Source organism: Kwoniella pini, chromosome 3, assembly GCF_000512605.2.
Source record: "Kwoniella pini CBS 10737 chromosome 3, complete sequence".
Taxonomy (NCBI): domain Eukaryota; kingdom Fungi; phylum Basidiomycota; class Tremellomycetes; order Tremellales; family Cryptococcaceae; genus Kwoniella; species Kwoniella pini.
This window is the reverse complement of record NC_091718.1, coordinates 999,815-1,013,515: the sequence shown is the minus strand read 5'-3', so window position 1 is coordinate 1,013,515 and position 13,701 is coordinate 999,815. Positions and strand designations below refer to the sequence as shown.

Here is a 13,701-nt window from a genome sequence, read left to right as displayed (position 1 = left end):
TCCTTCTCATACTGATCATCAATCTGTGTGCATCAATAGCATTTCGTGTACATCGCTTTCAACAACAGATCTCCTTCATCACATCATTCTGATTTCGGCCGACATACTTGCCATCTTCAACGAAAATTGTTCATTCATCACTTTAGCTTAGACTCATCTCTCTCACTCGCAAGAATACGAGTTATCAGTTTCGTCATCGGATCACAAACCTGTTGTGGAAACTAGACCTTTAGCAGTATACGGAACACAGCAAAAGAGAGACAATCGCACCTCTTGCCTACCTCCTTTCTCAATACGTTTATAATCCGAAACATATTGTTCGACTCCCGCAAAACGTGTAAAAAACGATTTACTTTTGTTCTCGACCTCTCCCCTAAATACACCAGCTGGACTTCACATTGCCATCACCGAACGATCGTTTCCCAAACAGGTGACAGGTTCAAGCTCATCTTAAATAACTTCCATTCATTCGCTGTTTAAATCACTTGGCATCCCCGTCTGCATCGGAGTGGATATTCGAAGGAGCTACAAGGAAACAACTATACTATCGTCTGACTGTTTAGTATCACCTTTTAGGTTTTCCTTCAATCGGAGTATCTAAAATCGAGTCGCAGCGATAGAGTTTCGAGTGCCGCTTAAATCTGCGGTCTCGATCTCTCCATAGCAAACAAGGTATAAATACGTCGTTGACTCGGCTTCTTTGTGAGTGATCCTCTATCATTACAATCTACCTCTTCATCCTCATCTACACAACTATTTACCAAACCACCTAAAAAAAATTCGTCTTCATCTCTAATATCTCCCAAATACTTCCCGTTACAAACACTCATTCAAAATTTCTCGCTCATTCCCCAAACTCACCCAATAATCTCTAATTCGCCAAGCCCTTGTCAATCAATTTCTCCTGCTGACATACCGAACATGCCTTCTCTCCATCAGCTCTGCCCAGACTGCGGTTTGCCTCGTGCATCTCCGCCACCACCTCTCGATACCATGTTTGAAGAAGACTTCGAAAGATGTTTTATCTGTGAAAAGGCCTGTAAGGGGTGAGTGCAATGAACCGGTTTCTAAGTAGGGCTGGGTGCTGATTTTTCCATGTGCAGTTTGTACTGTTCTTCAGAATGTCGGCTTCGTGATCAAGGAACACCTTCACCAGCAATCCGAGCCAATCGTGGGCCGGTCAAAATCACCTCTCAGCTACCCGCCGCACTTAGTCCCCAGGTCAGGGCTACCCAAAATATCGGTCGATCCCCTCGTGTGCAACCTCAGAACAGGGGCAGCAGTTCGATATCTTCAGGTTCATCCGTTTCCTCTTCGCCTCTCCAGTCACCTCAAACAAATCCTTCAGAAGCCGACTCACCCAAGAGGGACAACTTCGACCTTCCGCCTCCCGCATATCCCACAAAGTGTTTCGGTATTCTCCCGGCTTCTGTACCTATGAAAATCCCTGCTCTAACCGCTCGAGCCTCCCCGCTTGTTGCGCCGAGCCAAACGCCCGGTTCTCATGGGTCTACCGTATACCCAGCTGGAGCATCGATAGATACATTACGATTTGGTCGAAAGCCTTCTGCCGTCAATACCGTATTATCGCCTAACGCGCTGATACCTCGATGTGCTTGCGGCAAGCCAGCAAACCATAGGAATCGAGGGTCAAGCAAGGATCGAGCTGAACTTGCAGATTCTGGGTTTTCCCGACTCAGCCTTGGTCCTTCGGTAATCTCTGCTCCTCACGCTCAAGAAGAACCAAATCCACGATCAGTTCGAATAGTCTCGGAATCTTCTCTTCCTGGTAGACCTTATCAAAATGGATTAGGTACACCCGGTAGAACGGCTCTTCCCCTCGGTATACCCTCAAGCCCTCAAGTCACAGCTTCAACTTCCTTCTTATCCCGTTCTCGATCAGATCCTATACCTAGTTCACTCATGGCTCAACGAAAAGCAATACCCGCTGCGCCAGCGCCAGCTCCTCTCATTACCAATGTCATAACGCCCAGCCACAGAGAATTGAGTGAAATGCCTCTATCGCCCATTGTTCCAGCTCTTGGTCGACCCAGTAGAAGCAAGATTGCTTTAGACGTTGATGTAAATTCGCCTAGACGAGGACGATCGAGGGAGAGACAAGAACATCATGTAGGGCAAATGACTTCGAATTTTGGTGGTCCAGCCGATAGAGAGCAAGCACCATCGCGTTCAAGGACTAGACGAGAATCTAGGAGGCGATCAGATTCGAGGAATAAGGAAAGGAGCAGAGGTGGAAGTGGTAGACCTTCACGAGAAAGGCCTATCGAAGAGATCGAGCGGACAGGACAAAGATCACCTATTCAACAACAACTCAACTCGCCGCAAATCTTACCTTCTTGGTCTAGGCGTGCGTCTGAAGCTACAGCCGATCGAAGAAGGGTTTTAGGTGAAGCTGCACCAGCCATGAGAAGGACCGCTTCAGGAGGGAAGAAATCACCAATTTGCGAAAGGGGACGAGAAAGGGATAAAGATCCTGAAGAGAGGAAGAAAGAAGAGCTTGACAGAACAAGTAAACAACTCAGTCAAGTTTTCGGAGTTGCTGCTGTTTAGATCATCATACCAATATTATCAACATAAACAAAACAAATTATTGCATTAATCAATTGACCACATTTTTACCTAGCATTCAATCATCAACAATCAAAAGTATATATAGTATAGTCTCAATAACCAAAACATGTCATAGCATTTAAGGAATAAAACATTAGTCATCGCTCTGTCGGAATTAAAACAGATATGCTTGTATAAATATAAAATGTTAAATACAACAAAACACAATACAATTCCATACAATCATGAAAAAGAATAAAATGCATATTACATGTCACATGTAAAATTGTTTTCGTCGCACATGTTCAATCGGATATTGAGCTTTTACTTTGTATCTTATAATTCATACGATATTGTTAAACTGGTATATACTCTAATGTTGCTAATTACAATTTATCTATTCTACATCTTTGTTGATCTACATAATCAAATACAGTAAAACATATCAATTTTCCAAATTAGAATTATCATATTACAACATCAATCCCATACCTTTATTTCTATCGAAATCGTAATTATGTGATTTCGATTATTTTTTACGCATTTTTTAAAACATTCTTCTTTCCAATTCAATATTTAATGACTAGTTACTTTAATATGTGGAACATGATTTTGTCTTTTATTATTATGATGATTATTTTGATAATTTACTTTGTATTTTTCAATCTCTTCTAATTCTAATTCTTCATATTCTTCATAATAGTAAAATTGATCTTCTTGTTGTTGATTGATATTGATATCATTATCATTAATATCATTTTCTTCGAAATTAATATAATATTCTTCAAAAGGAATATAATCTTCATTTTCAATTTGATCTTGTTGATATAATTCAGGATCCCAAATTGAATCTATTTCTTCTTCTTCTTCTTCTTCTTCTTGTTCTTCTTCAATTTCCATATCTTCTTCTTCTTCTTCTTCTATTTCTAATTTATATTCATCACGGTGGTACTTTTCTTCAATATTATATGATTCTTTTTTTGATATCGTTAAATTTGAATGATTTGAAAGATCAATTTGTTTTTCAGATAATATTGAATTTGTATTTTCTTTATTTATCAAATGTTTGTTTTTTTGAAGCTCATTATTATTCTGAAGCTCATAATTATTTAGATTTTTGAATAAGTTTTCATCATTGTAATTCTTCTTGTTTTTGAAAATGAAGTCAGATTGCCGTTTTTGAATCTTATTTTCATCTCGACTTTGAATAATTATTTCAATATTTTCATTTTTACATTTTTCAGATTTTATAGATTTATTACTTTGTAATAATTTTACAGGAACAGAAATTGATCTTTCAATTTTATTTTTATTTTTATTTTTATTTTCGTTTTTACTTTCTTTTAATTCTTGTTGATTTTTAAATTCTAAATCTTTGGTAACTTTTTCTTCTAATTTAGAAGAAATGAAAGCTGCTATTCTTAAATCTTCCAATAATTCTTGTTGTACATCAACATTGTCTGCGACCCTCTCAATGCTAATCGGAATTGAAATTCCTTTATTCGGTATATCTTCATTCTTAAAGGGTTCTTTGGGAGTAGTCATTTCACGCGGTAAAGGTTTTATTTCTTCTTGATTAATCGTCATTAATCTTATAAATTCTTTAACCTCTTTAGTTGGTTGTAAACTCATTGTTCTACCTACTGCAGTTCGTAATAAATCATGTCTTTTAATTTCAACAAAATTTGAATTTGAGTTTCCTTGAGATTGTGATCTTTTACGTCTTGTTTGAAATTTACCATACCCACCATTTGGTGTTGGTGAATCAATTAAGATATCTGGTGATTCAATTATATTTCGATCTTGAATTTTTTGTGAATCAAAAGGAGGAGTTGAAGGTGAAGGATTTTTTGGAGTTTGAGGAAAAGAAGAAGATATAATAGATAATGCAGATAAAGATGATATACTTGATCTAGCTGATGCAGTTGTATAATCTGCTGAACAAGTTGAAGAGTGATTTGATGAATTATTAGAAATTATAGATTCCCTCTTATTCATTGTCATCGTTTTCTGCTCTTCATAATCATCTTCATTTTCAAAGACAGTTAGTTCAACAGAATGAATGAATTCTTCTTCAGATTCTTCTTCGATAATTTCCAAAGTTGGTGCGATGGAACTCCTAGGAGAAGGTATAGGAGCTTCATTATCATCTTCTACTTCATCCTTTCCCTCTTCAATTTCATATTCCGCTTCAAGTTGTGGATTTGGCTGATGTAAACAGGCAACCATGAATCGAGGAGGAGGTAAAACATTATGTCTTCTTATTTGTCCTTCAATCTCGCTTTCGCGAATATGGTCTCCATCATCATCGGAATGATGTTCAATTGTATCGACAAAACTAACTCTTCTACCTCCATGACTGTTCGAAACATTTATAGGTCTTTTGTATGATATAAAACTAGATCTTAATTCAAGATTATCATACTTTGATCGATCAATTTGTTCATTTTCAATAGAAGAAGAAGAAGTTTTTGGTTTTAATCCTTTTTCAACAACATTTGAAGCATTAAACATTTCTGAAGTGAAAGATTTTTCATCAAAATCTCTTTCTCTCCTTTTATTATAATTTTGAATTCCATTTTCCAAATTTGTTAATTGAATCAATAAACGTTTTCTTCTATAATGTATACCTACCCAACTTGCTACACCTAAAACTAATAAACCTAATACAATTGATAAAGCAATTGAAGGACCTAACATATCAACATGTTTAGGTGAATTTGGAATAATTGGTGAAGATGTAATTTTGGGTGATGATGAAGAATTTACTAAAGTTGGACTAGATGTTACTGTTGGTGATAATGTAGTAGTTGAAGAAGAAGAAGAAGATGATGATGATACAATTTGATTTATGCGATTTAAAGGATCATTTGAACTTAAACCGAAATTACGTTTTTCTAAAGAACGCTTTTTCATTTGATGTATTAAATGTTGAGTAGGATTTATATTAACTAAATCTAATCCCATTTGAGGAGAATTTAAGGGTAAACTGTTGATGTTTGAATCAGAAGTTGAAGAAAGTATTGAAAGTGGGTTACCAGATGATTTGTCATATATTGTTGGAGGTAATTTATTGGAAGGAGATGATAAGAATCGTTTGCCAACTCCCAAAGAACGAGGACCTCGGTGAGATCGTTTGGGTAAGGTTACATGATATGCTGGATGAATTGATTTCACTTTTGTGTCATAATCAACTGAAGTTGATGGGCTATACAGGGATCAACAAAAACCCATACTTGCGAGTTTTACCAACTACGAGGAAGATTTACTTACGTAGTAATCGTTGAAGGGGACTGTTGTATTCCAAAAGAACTCAAACCAAGCCCTATTCCGCCGGACATGCTATAATATGTCGAATTGATCGTCACCTTCAAAAGGGAAGATTTCTTGAATTTGATTAGTAAAAAGAATCACAAGGAGCTCTGCCCCAAAGTAATTTGATGTAAATGAAAAGTAAATAAAATAGGATCAAATGATGTACCAAAGCAGCACAACGCAAGAAGACAAGAGAAGGAGATGTGATTATTTGCATGTCATCCGAACAATCATTAGTGTTATGTTGATGTCAGTGATCCTGTATGAGGGGGAGATCTTGAACATCTTTCGAATGTCAGCCACCAGTAAATTGCGATATTGACTGTCTATGCTTGTCAATCCGCCTTCCCAGCAGAATATGATTTGACAAGGTCAAGAGGCTGCACCAATCATGAACTGAAGAACCACAGCTTAATTACATACTTATGCTTGTGCTCGGAGGTGAACCTCTGACATCGGTTCTATGAGTATGAATGATCAATTGGTAAAATCCATCTCATGCACAAAACTCTGTTCCGTACATGATTTTGATGAATGATGGTATTGTGCTTCGAGCTATGCTGCTTATCAGGATCCCGAATTCGATATATATGTATTATGTATTTTGTTGTGAGCCAATCATGAGGATAGTAAAAGTCATGTTGAGAAGGGGATAAGATATGAACTTGGGAATGACCGACGGGGAGAATAAGGGAAAGAAAGGAATCTTAAGGGATCATCTATCTTAATTGTGCCTGTGGTGTGTGTGGACCATATGGGTTTGAAATCAAAAGTGATGACGAATAAACTAAATAAGCTAAATAATTGATATTCGAGATAACATAATCTTGGAACCGCATGGTGTATCATATAGACATAAATAAAATCAATCGACTCAATTTTCACTTTCAATACACATTAAATCAAGAGCATTGGTTCATCAAGTTCGTTCCTTTGCTTTCTTGACCTGCAAAAGCAAAAAAATGGTCAAGATGGATAGCGTCAACGCTCAATCTGTCTTCACTGTATTGTCAGATGTAGTGGAAGTTACAGCTTCCAAATCGAAGAAGAGCCAGTGAGTCGCTAACTGGTCATACTCCTCAACATTACTTCGACTGACTTGAATATGGATTACTTTCAGTCCATCACCGTTCTTAGTGAGGCATACGTTATTCTTCTTCCCTATTTTGGTATTCATTTCAGCTGGAATTTTGCTATTATCATTCACCATACCAAGGATATATCGATTTATTAAATCTTTATTACCGAAAAAAGAATATCAACCCATATTAGTAGATGAAGATGGAGATGATGTTGAAGAAATCGAAACAGCTCAACCAAGTCCTGCAGAACCTTATATGCCTTCAGGGGGATTATGGTCAGACTTTAGGGCTCATATTCGATCTATGAAAGAATACGGATCAATCCTTTTCTTCCTTGAAGTGATAAGAACTCTTTGCATCGCTACTCTCCTCGGTCTTACGGTTTACGCAGCGATTCAAGCTGAATCTCCAGATAATAAAGCTAGTCTACTTCAGGATGATGATATGATGGGCGTAGAGGGCCATTGGGGTAAACATAAGAAAGACAAAAAGAAGAAGCACAGAAAGCCAAAGATGGACGATTATACAAGCTTGGAATGGGGGGAATTTGGCGTAGTAGGCTTTTACGTGAGTCCTCGTATTATCTCTTCATTGACGGTATAAAGTACTTCGTTTCATAATCCCATATGTCATGTCTCATCTCGCTGATTTCTGCGTATCTTCTTGATCAGACTTACACCCTTATCTTCGCATTCCTCTTACTCACCCTCCGACCAGCTACTCCCCTACGAAGGCACCTGATCGCACATGTGGACACTCTACTTGTCGTCGGTTGGGCAATTTATGCGTACAGAGACTTATGGCCGCTTCTAACATATCACCTCGTCCCATCTGACCTCAATAATGCCGTTACTTGGTCAAGACTCGCTATCCTTTCCGTTGCAGCGGTTCTCATACCCTTACTCCGACCCAGAACATACGTTCCTGCTGATCCTAAGAACCCTACTCCAGAGAACGAGATACACCCGGAGCAAACGGCTCCTTGGTTGTTCTACGTTTTCTATGAGTTTATGACTGGATTAGTCTGGAAAGCTTGGAAGACCCCTTCATTACCTTATGACGATCTTGTGAGTCTGTAAAACTACGTGCTCGTGCTCAGACTGACAACCCTTCAGCACCCCTTGGCGGACTATGATCGAGCGGAACTTCTGTATAGCGTGAGCTTCATCGCATAAACGCTATATGATTTATTAATGTTGGATATGATATAGAAACACATGGAAACTCTTGATCCTATTCGTCGACGAGAAAAAGGTCTCAAACCCCGTAATCTTCTTACTGCACTACTCACTGTCTTCAGAAAGGAAGTCATCATCGTTTGTGTCATGGCCGCTTTGTCTGCCGTAGCTGAAATGGCAGGGTCCGTAGGAATCAATAAGTTGTTAGATTACCTAGAAACAGACGGAGAGGGAGCGACACTCAGGCCGATCGTATGGGTCGCATTCCTGTTCATTGGTCCAACAATTGGGTCATTGACCATTCAGTACTATGTGTTCACAACTACTCGATGCTTAGTTAGAAGTGAAGCACTCTTGACCCAACTTTTGTTCGATCACGCACTTAGACTCAGGATGAAAGACGCTATCGATGATGGCAATGAGAAAGAAACCCAGAATAGTACTGGACCCGAGATCAGGATTGAAGACACCACCGAGCCTGGCCCCGGCGCTACTGAGGCTATCTTATCTAGTGATGGACCTCAATTTAACGAGACTACTCAAGTTGGAAGTTCCACCGGATCGAACAAGGACAAAAAGGACGATAAAGAGGCTGCCGCCAATGAGGAAGCTAAGAAAACCAAAGGTCAAGGTCTGGCAGGAAAGATCAACGTGTTAATGGCTGCGGATGTTGAGTCGGTGTTAGAAGGTAAGCTGAGCAAAAGCCATTTCCTCTTTGTATGACAGGGCTGATGGTCCGCGTTGATAGGTCGAGATCTCGCGCTTGTATTTGTATACACCCCGATCCAGCTCGCCTTGTGTATCTACCTCCTGTACCGGATCCTGAGTTGGAGTGAGTAATCAAATCTTCCGTGTTGAGAAATTCCTAGCTGATCAGGCGAGTATCGTAGGTGCTCTTGTTGGAATGTTGACAATGTTTATCACGCTCCCAATTCCTGGTCTCATCACCAAGCTCAACGCGCAATTCCAAAATAGAAGGATGGTTGCGACAGATTCCAGAATAGATTCTATCACCGAAGCTATCGGAGCTTTGAGAATGATCAAGATGTTCGGCTGGGAAGACAGGATCAAAGATCGAATTGCCGCCAAGCGAGAAGACGAGTTACATCTGATCTGGCAAAGGCGATTGATGACTTTGTACGTATCACTGCGCTCATTAGTCCTTGGGGTAGTACTAATTTTCACGAAAATTCTTTAGAGCTGTCATTATCCTCAACCAAGTTTTGCCTGTTCTCACGATGGTCGTTACCTTTGCGATGTATACTTTGGTACAAGGCAAACAGCTTTCAGCCGCCACCGGTGAGTCCTACCCACCTATTTGCCCATTCGATGATTATACCTAATGACGATCTCAGTATTCACGAGTATGGTCGTTTTCGAGTTGGTTAAGAGTCAGATGGGAATGGTGAGTTACCATCATTGCATTTATAATAACATTACTGAACATTTGGTCTCAGTGTTTCTACTTGATCAACTCATTTGTGACCGCTTGGGTCTCGATACAACGAATGGACAAGTTTTTGACTTCTGTCAGTATCACTTCTATCTGCATCCAATGCCTCCACGGCTGACTCCCAAGCTTGACAGAGCGAATTGATTGATGAATATTCGGAAGGCAAAATTGCTACTATTAGAAGCAGCGAACAACTTGAAGCTGAGACTGAAGGCTTGATTAGGATACAAAATGCTACTTTCAGTTGGGGCGCCCTCGAAGATGGCAATACTCAAGATTTCAGCCTTAGGATACCCGAAGTCACCTTTGTCAAGCACAGAATCAATTTGATTACCGGGCCTACAGGTAGTGGAAAATCGTCTTTACTGAAGGTGAGCTGATCCCTGGTTCGCCTTGAATGAGAGGATATAACTGATCCCCGCCTTTTCAGGCCCTTGTTGGCGAATTGCACTTTGAGCAAAAGCAAGGATCTTTCTTCCACTTGCCAAGAGAAGGTGGGGTCTCTTATGCAGCACAAGAAAGTTGGTGTATGTCAGACTCGATCAAAGACAATATTCTTTTCGGCGAGCCATACGAGCACGATCGTTACGTCCAAACCCTCCGCGCTTGTGCACTCGAACCTGATCTTAAATTATTTGATGATGGGGATGAAACCGAAGTTGGAGAAAAGGGAATAACCCTTAGTGGAGGACAAAAGGCTAGATTGACACTTGCCAGAGCTGTATACTCGAAGACTGAGGTAGTATTGCTCGATGGTATGTCTGCTTTTCTCTCTTTAGCGAATACAGCTGACGACAGTTTCGATATTAGATATTTTCTCTGCGCTTGATACACTCACTTCGAGATGGATCATTGATAACCTTTTCAAGGGCGATTTGATGAAAAACAGAACTGTATTACTCATCGTAAGTGCTAAAAATGCAAAGCGAGTGAGTGACGCTGATAAGTCGAATAGACGCATCACGTTGGACTTGCTGCTCCTATCGCAGATTACATGCTTGCTTTCAACCAAGATGGAAGTGTCAAATCCCAAGGACCAATTGAAGATGCTGAATTGCCGGATGAAGATATCGAGAAAGAAGCTCAAGAGGATGTCAAAGCTTCCGAAGAGGCTTACTCTGCTGAGAAACAGGCGGAAGAAAAGAAACCTGCTAATAAATTGGTCAAAGACGAAGAGAAGAGTGAAGGTAGAATTTCAAAGAGAGCTATGATTTCGTTCTTCTCGTGAGTCAGCCTGGCTTTCCTGCCCTTCATCAATCAAAGATATCGTTATTCCTCTTGATTCTTCTCGTCATCCGACCTACCAATTCTTGGTCATGAATTCCAGTATCACTAATATTTGTGGGTATGGTAGAACTTTCGGTGGACCTATCTTCTGGCTATTATACTTCATCCTAATTTTAGGTGGACAAGGATTCAGTGCCTTCCAAACTTATTGGCTTGGACGATGGGCAAGAGCTTATGAAGAGTCAGAACATCCTGAGAGAGTCTCAGCGGTATATTATCTTGGTCTGTACATTGTTTGGGTACTTTTAAGTTTAGGATCTTTAGCTGGTTCAGCGATATTGTTCTACGTTGGAGCAATTAAAGGATCAAGAGAAATTCATAGGAAGTTGACCAATACGATCTTTGGAGCATATATGAGATTTTTGGATTCTACACCTGTTGGGAGAATCATTTCTAGATTTACTAAGGTATGTCATATCTGTTGGCTCTTCGGGATCGCAAATCGAGCTAATAATCTCACTGAGCAGGATATGAAGAACGTTGACGGTTCTTTCACCGACGTGAGTCTTCTTTTCCAGTTGATGTTCAGGAGTACAAGAGAGAATCTTCGGCTCATCTAACTTAATGCGCAGACCTTCTCGGAAGTTGCCGATATTTCCGTTGGACTCATTCTCAAGTTCGGAGTAGTCATTGCCTTAGTACCTATATTCTCTATCCCTGCTGTCATCATCGGAGCTGTCGGTGCTTTCTTGGGTGAAGTGTATATTCACAGTCAACTTAGTGTCAAGGTAGGTCTGAATAAATATTCTGCGTATTGGCCATGTGTGAATACTGATCGGACCATTATTAGAGAGAAATGTCGAATGCCAAATCACCATTATTCTCTCACTTTTCGGCTGCTGTGAATGGTATTGTATCTATCAGAGCCTACGGTGCTCAACAGTGAGTGAGACCCACAATTAAATCAACATAAAGGTTAATTACGTTTCTGCAGAAAATTACGAGCGGAAGCTCAACGAAAAGCGGACAAATACACCAGAGCTGCTACTGCTGTGAGTGGGAACCTATATTTTTATTGTACAGATTGCTAACAGCCGTTGTTCTTGCAGTTGTAAGCTGTCCTTAAGCCTTTCAAGTATTTGAGGATTCTCACTGATATTTATTTACAGCTATAATTTGAACCGATGGGTCACTATCCGAATTGACATGTTAGGCGGTCTCTTTGCTTCTCTTCTTGCTGCCTTCCTTGTTTATGGCCCAAGACTTGACGCTTCGACTACCGGTTTTGCCCTGAGTCAAGCTATATCTTTCTCTGCTATGATCCTGGTAAGTCAGCTAAAACTTTGTCATATCATTCCCTAAAGCTAAATGATGTGTGCTCGCGTAGTGGTGGGTAAGATTAGTCAATGAAATGGAGGTCCAAGGTAATTCAGTCGAAGTGAGTAAGATTGATTGGTATGCGGCAACTGCAGCTCATGCTAGGAGCCACAGAGAATCGAAGATTATTTGATAATCGATCAAGAACCCAAATTCACTGAATCAAAACAACCACCCGCGTCATGGCCGACCTCAGGTTCCATTGTTCTCGACAAGCTATCAGCTAAATATTCACCTGATGGACCTACTGTGCTTGACAAGCTGCAAGTTACCATCGCAAATGGCGAGAAGGTGGGGATCGTAGGACGAACAGGTAGTGGTAAATCTACGTTGGCTCTCGCCTTATTGCGAATGATACCTACCACTGGAAGTGTCATCATCGATGGAAGAAAGACGGAAGACATGAATTTGCATGCGCTTAGAAGTCAAGTGACTATTATCCCTCAAGATCCTGTGAGTCGTTGACATATAGTTTGGTTTCAAAGCGCTGACCACGCGATGCATGTGCAGGTCCTTTTGTCTGGAAGCTTACGATTCAACCTTGATCCATTCGGTGAACATGATGATGCCGAGCTTAACGACGCCCTTCAGTCTTCTGGTCTAGGTCAAACTAGACAACCCGGTCAACAAGGTGGATCGGCCACACCACAAAGACTCAACCTTGATACTCAGATTGCAGCTGCTGGAGGTAATTTGAGTCAAGGGCAAAGACAATTGGTCGCTCTGGCTAGAGCGTTAGTCAGGAATAGTAAAGTGCTGATTCTTGATGAGGTGCGTTCAAGTTCATACTCTACGAAAGAAACCTCTTTTATCCTTTGACTGCTCTATAACCGATTTATGACCACTTCCAATCGGCTTCAGGGATGTTTTGGTAATACCTTACTGACTTTCGAATTGTGATCCATAATTTAGGCAACGGCATCTGTTGATTTCGAAACTGATGCTTTGATTCAAAGATCAATTCGAAATTTACCTTCTTCAACAACTGTTTTAACTGTTGCTCATAGGTTATCTACTGTAATGGATTATGATAAGATTTTGGTTTTAGGCTCGGGTAAAGTGATTGAATATGATTCACCAAATTCATTAAGAAGTAATCCAAATAGTTATTTCGCCAAATTGGTAATGGCAATGGAAGGTGGTACTGTCAGTAGACAATCTGCTATCAGTGTTTAATTATAAAAGTATCAATACATAGATGAGAATGGATTTTAGTGTTTAATCATTTGGATGCATGTGGAGTCATATTTGTAGTATATGGAGCATTTCCAGTGATGGAGTGGGAACTAGTACTAACCGGTTATTCCTATTTACGTTGATATTCAGGATAAAAAGGGTATCATGAATAATTACCATAAATAGAAATATAGCTAATTAGGAATATTAAGAAATAAGAAATTAGAAATAAAAAGTCTATTCGTGCTCGGACCCTTTTTCAATTATACTACTCGTAACATTCTACTTCATTTTCATACTTTGATATTGTCAAAGAACTGAT

At 39.8% G+C, this 13,701-nt stretch overlaps 3 protein-coding genes across 3 annotated transcripts; 2 read left to right on the top strand and 1 right to left on the bottom strand.

Moving 5' to 3' along the window:
• Positions 1–921: 921 nt before the first annotated feature.
• On the top strand, positions 922–2,571 carry I206_102572 (uncharacterized protein; the record flags this gene model as incomplete). Its single annotated transcript, XM_019154681.1, has 2 exons — positions 922–1,046; positions 1,104–2,571. The coding sequence occupies 2 exons, from the start codon at positions 922–924 to the stop codon at positions 2,569–2,571; spliced, it is 1,593 nt and encodes a 530-aa protein (XP_019012084.1).
• Positions 2,572–3,147: 576 nt separating this feature from the next.
• On the bottom strand, positions 3,148–5,912 carry I206_102571 (uncharacterized protein; the record flags this gene model as incomplete). The annotated part of the gene is made up of 2 exons (XM_019154680.1): positions 3,148–5,779; positions 5,845–5,912. 2 exons carry the CDS (start codon positions 5,910–5,912, stop codon positions 3,148–3,150), a joined length of 2,700 nt encoding a protein of 899 aa, XP_019012083.1.
• Positions 5,913–6,857: 945 nt separating this feature from the next.
• I206_102570 (uncharacterized protein) lies at positions 6,858–13,379 on the top strand (the record flags this gene model as incomplete). The annotated part of the gene is made up of 25 exons (XM_070202588.1): positions 6,858–6,940; positions 7,007–7,535; positions 7,640–8,035; positions 8,084–8,125; positions 8,180–8,834; positions 8,895–8,978; positions 9,037–9,283; positions 9,345–9,445; positions 9,502–9,551; positions 9,604–9,675; positions 9,734–9,970; positions 10,030–10,354; positions 10,410–10,504; positions 10,555–10,823; positions 10,954–11,293; positions 11,354–11,386; positions 11,459–11,614; positions 11,677–11,768; positions 11,821–11,878; positions 11,921–11,937; positions 11,996–12,152; positions 12,214–12,264; positions 12,318–12,656; positions 12,714–12,974; positions 13,116–13,379. The coding sequence occupies 25 exons, from the start codon at positions 6,858–6,860 to the stop codon at positions 13,377–13,379; spliced, it is 4,953 nt and encodes a 1,650-aa protein (XP_070058689.1).
• Between the last annotated feature and the right edge of the window lie 322 nt (positions 13,380–13,701).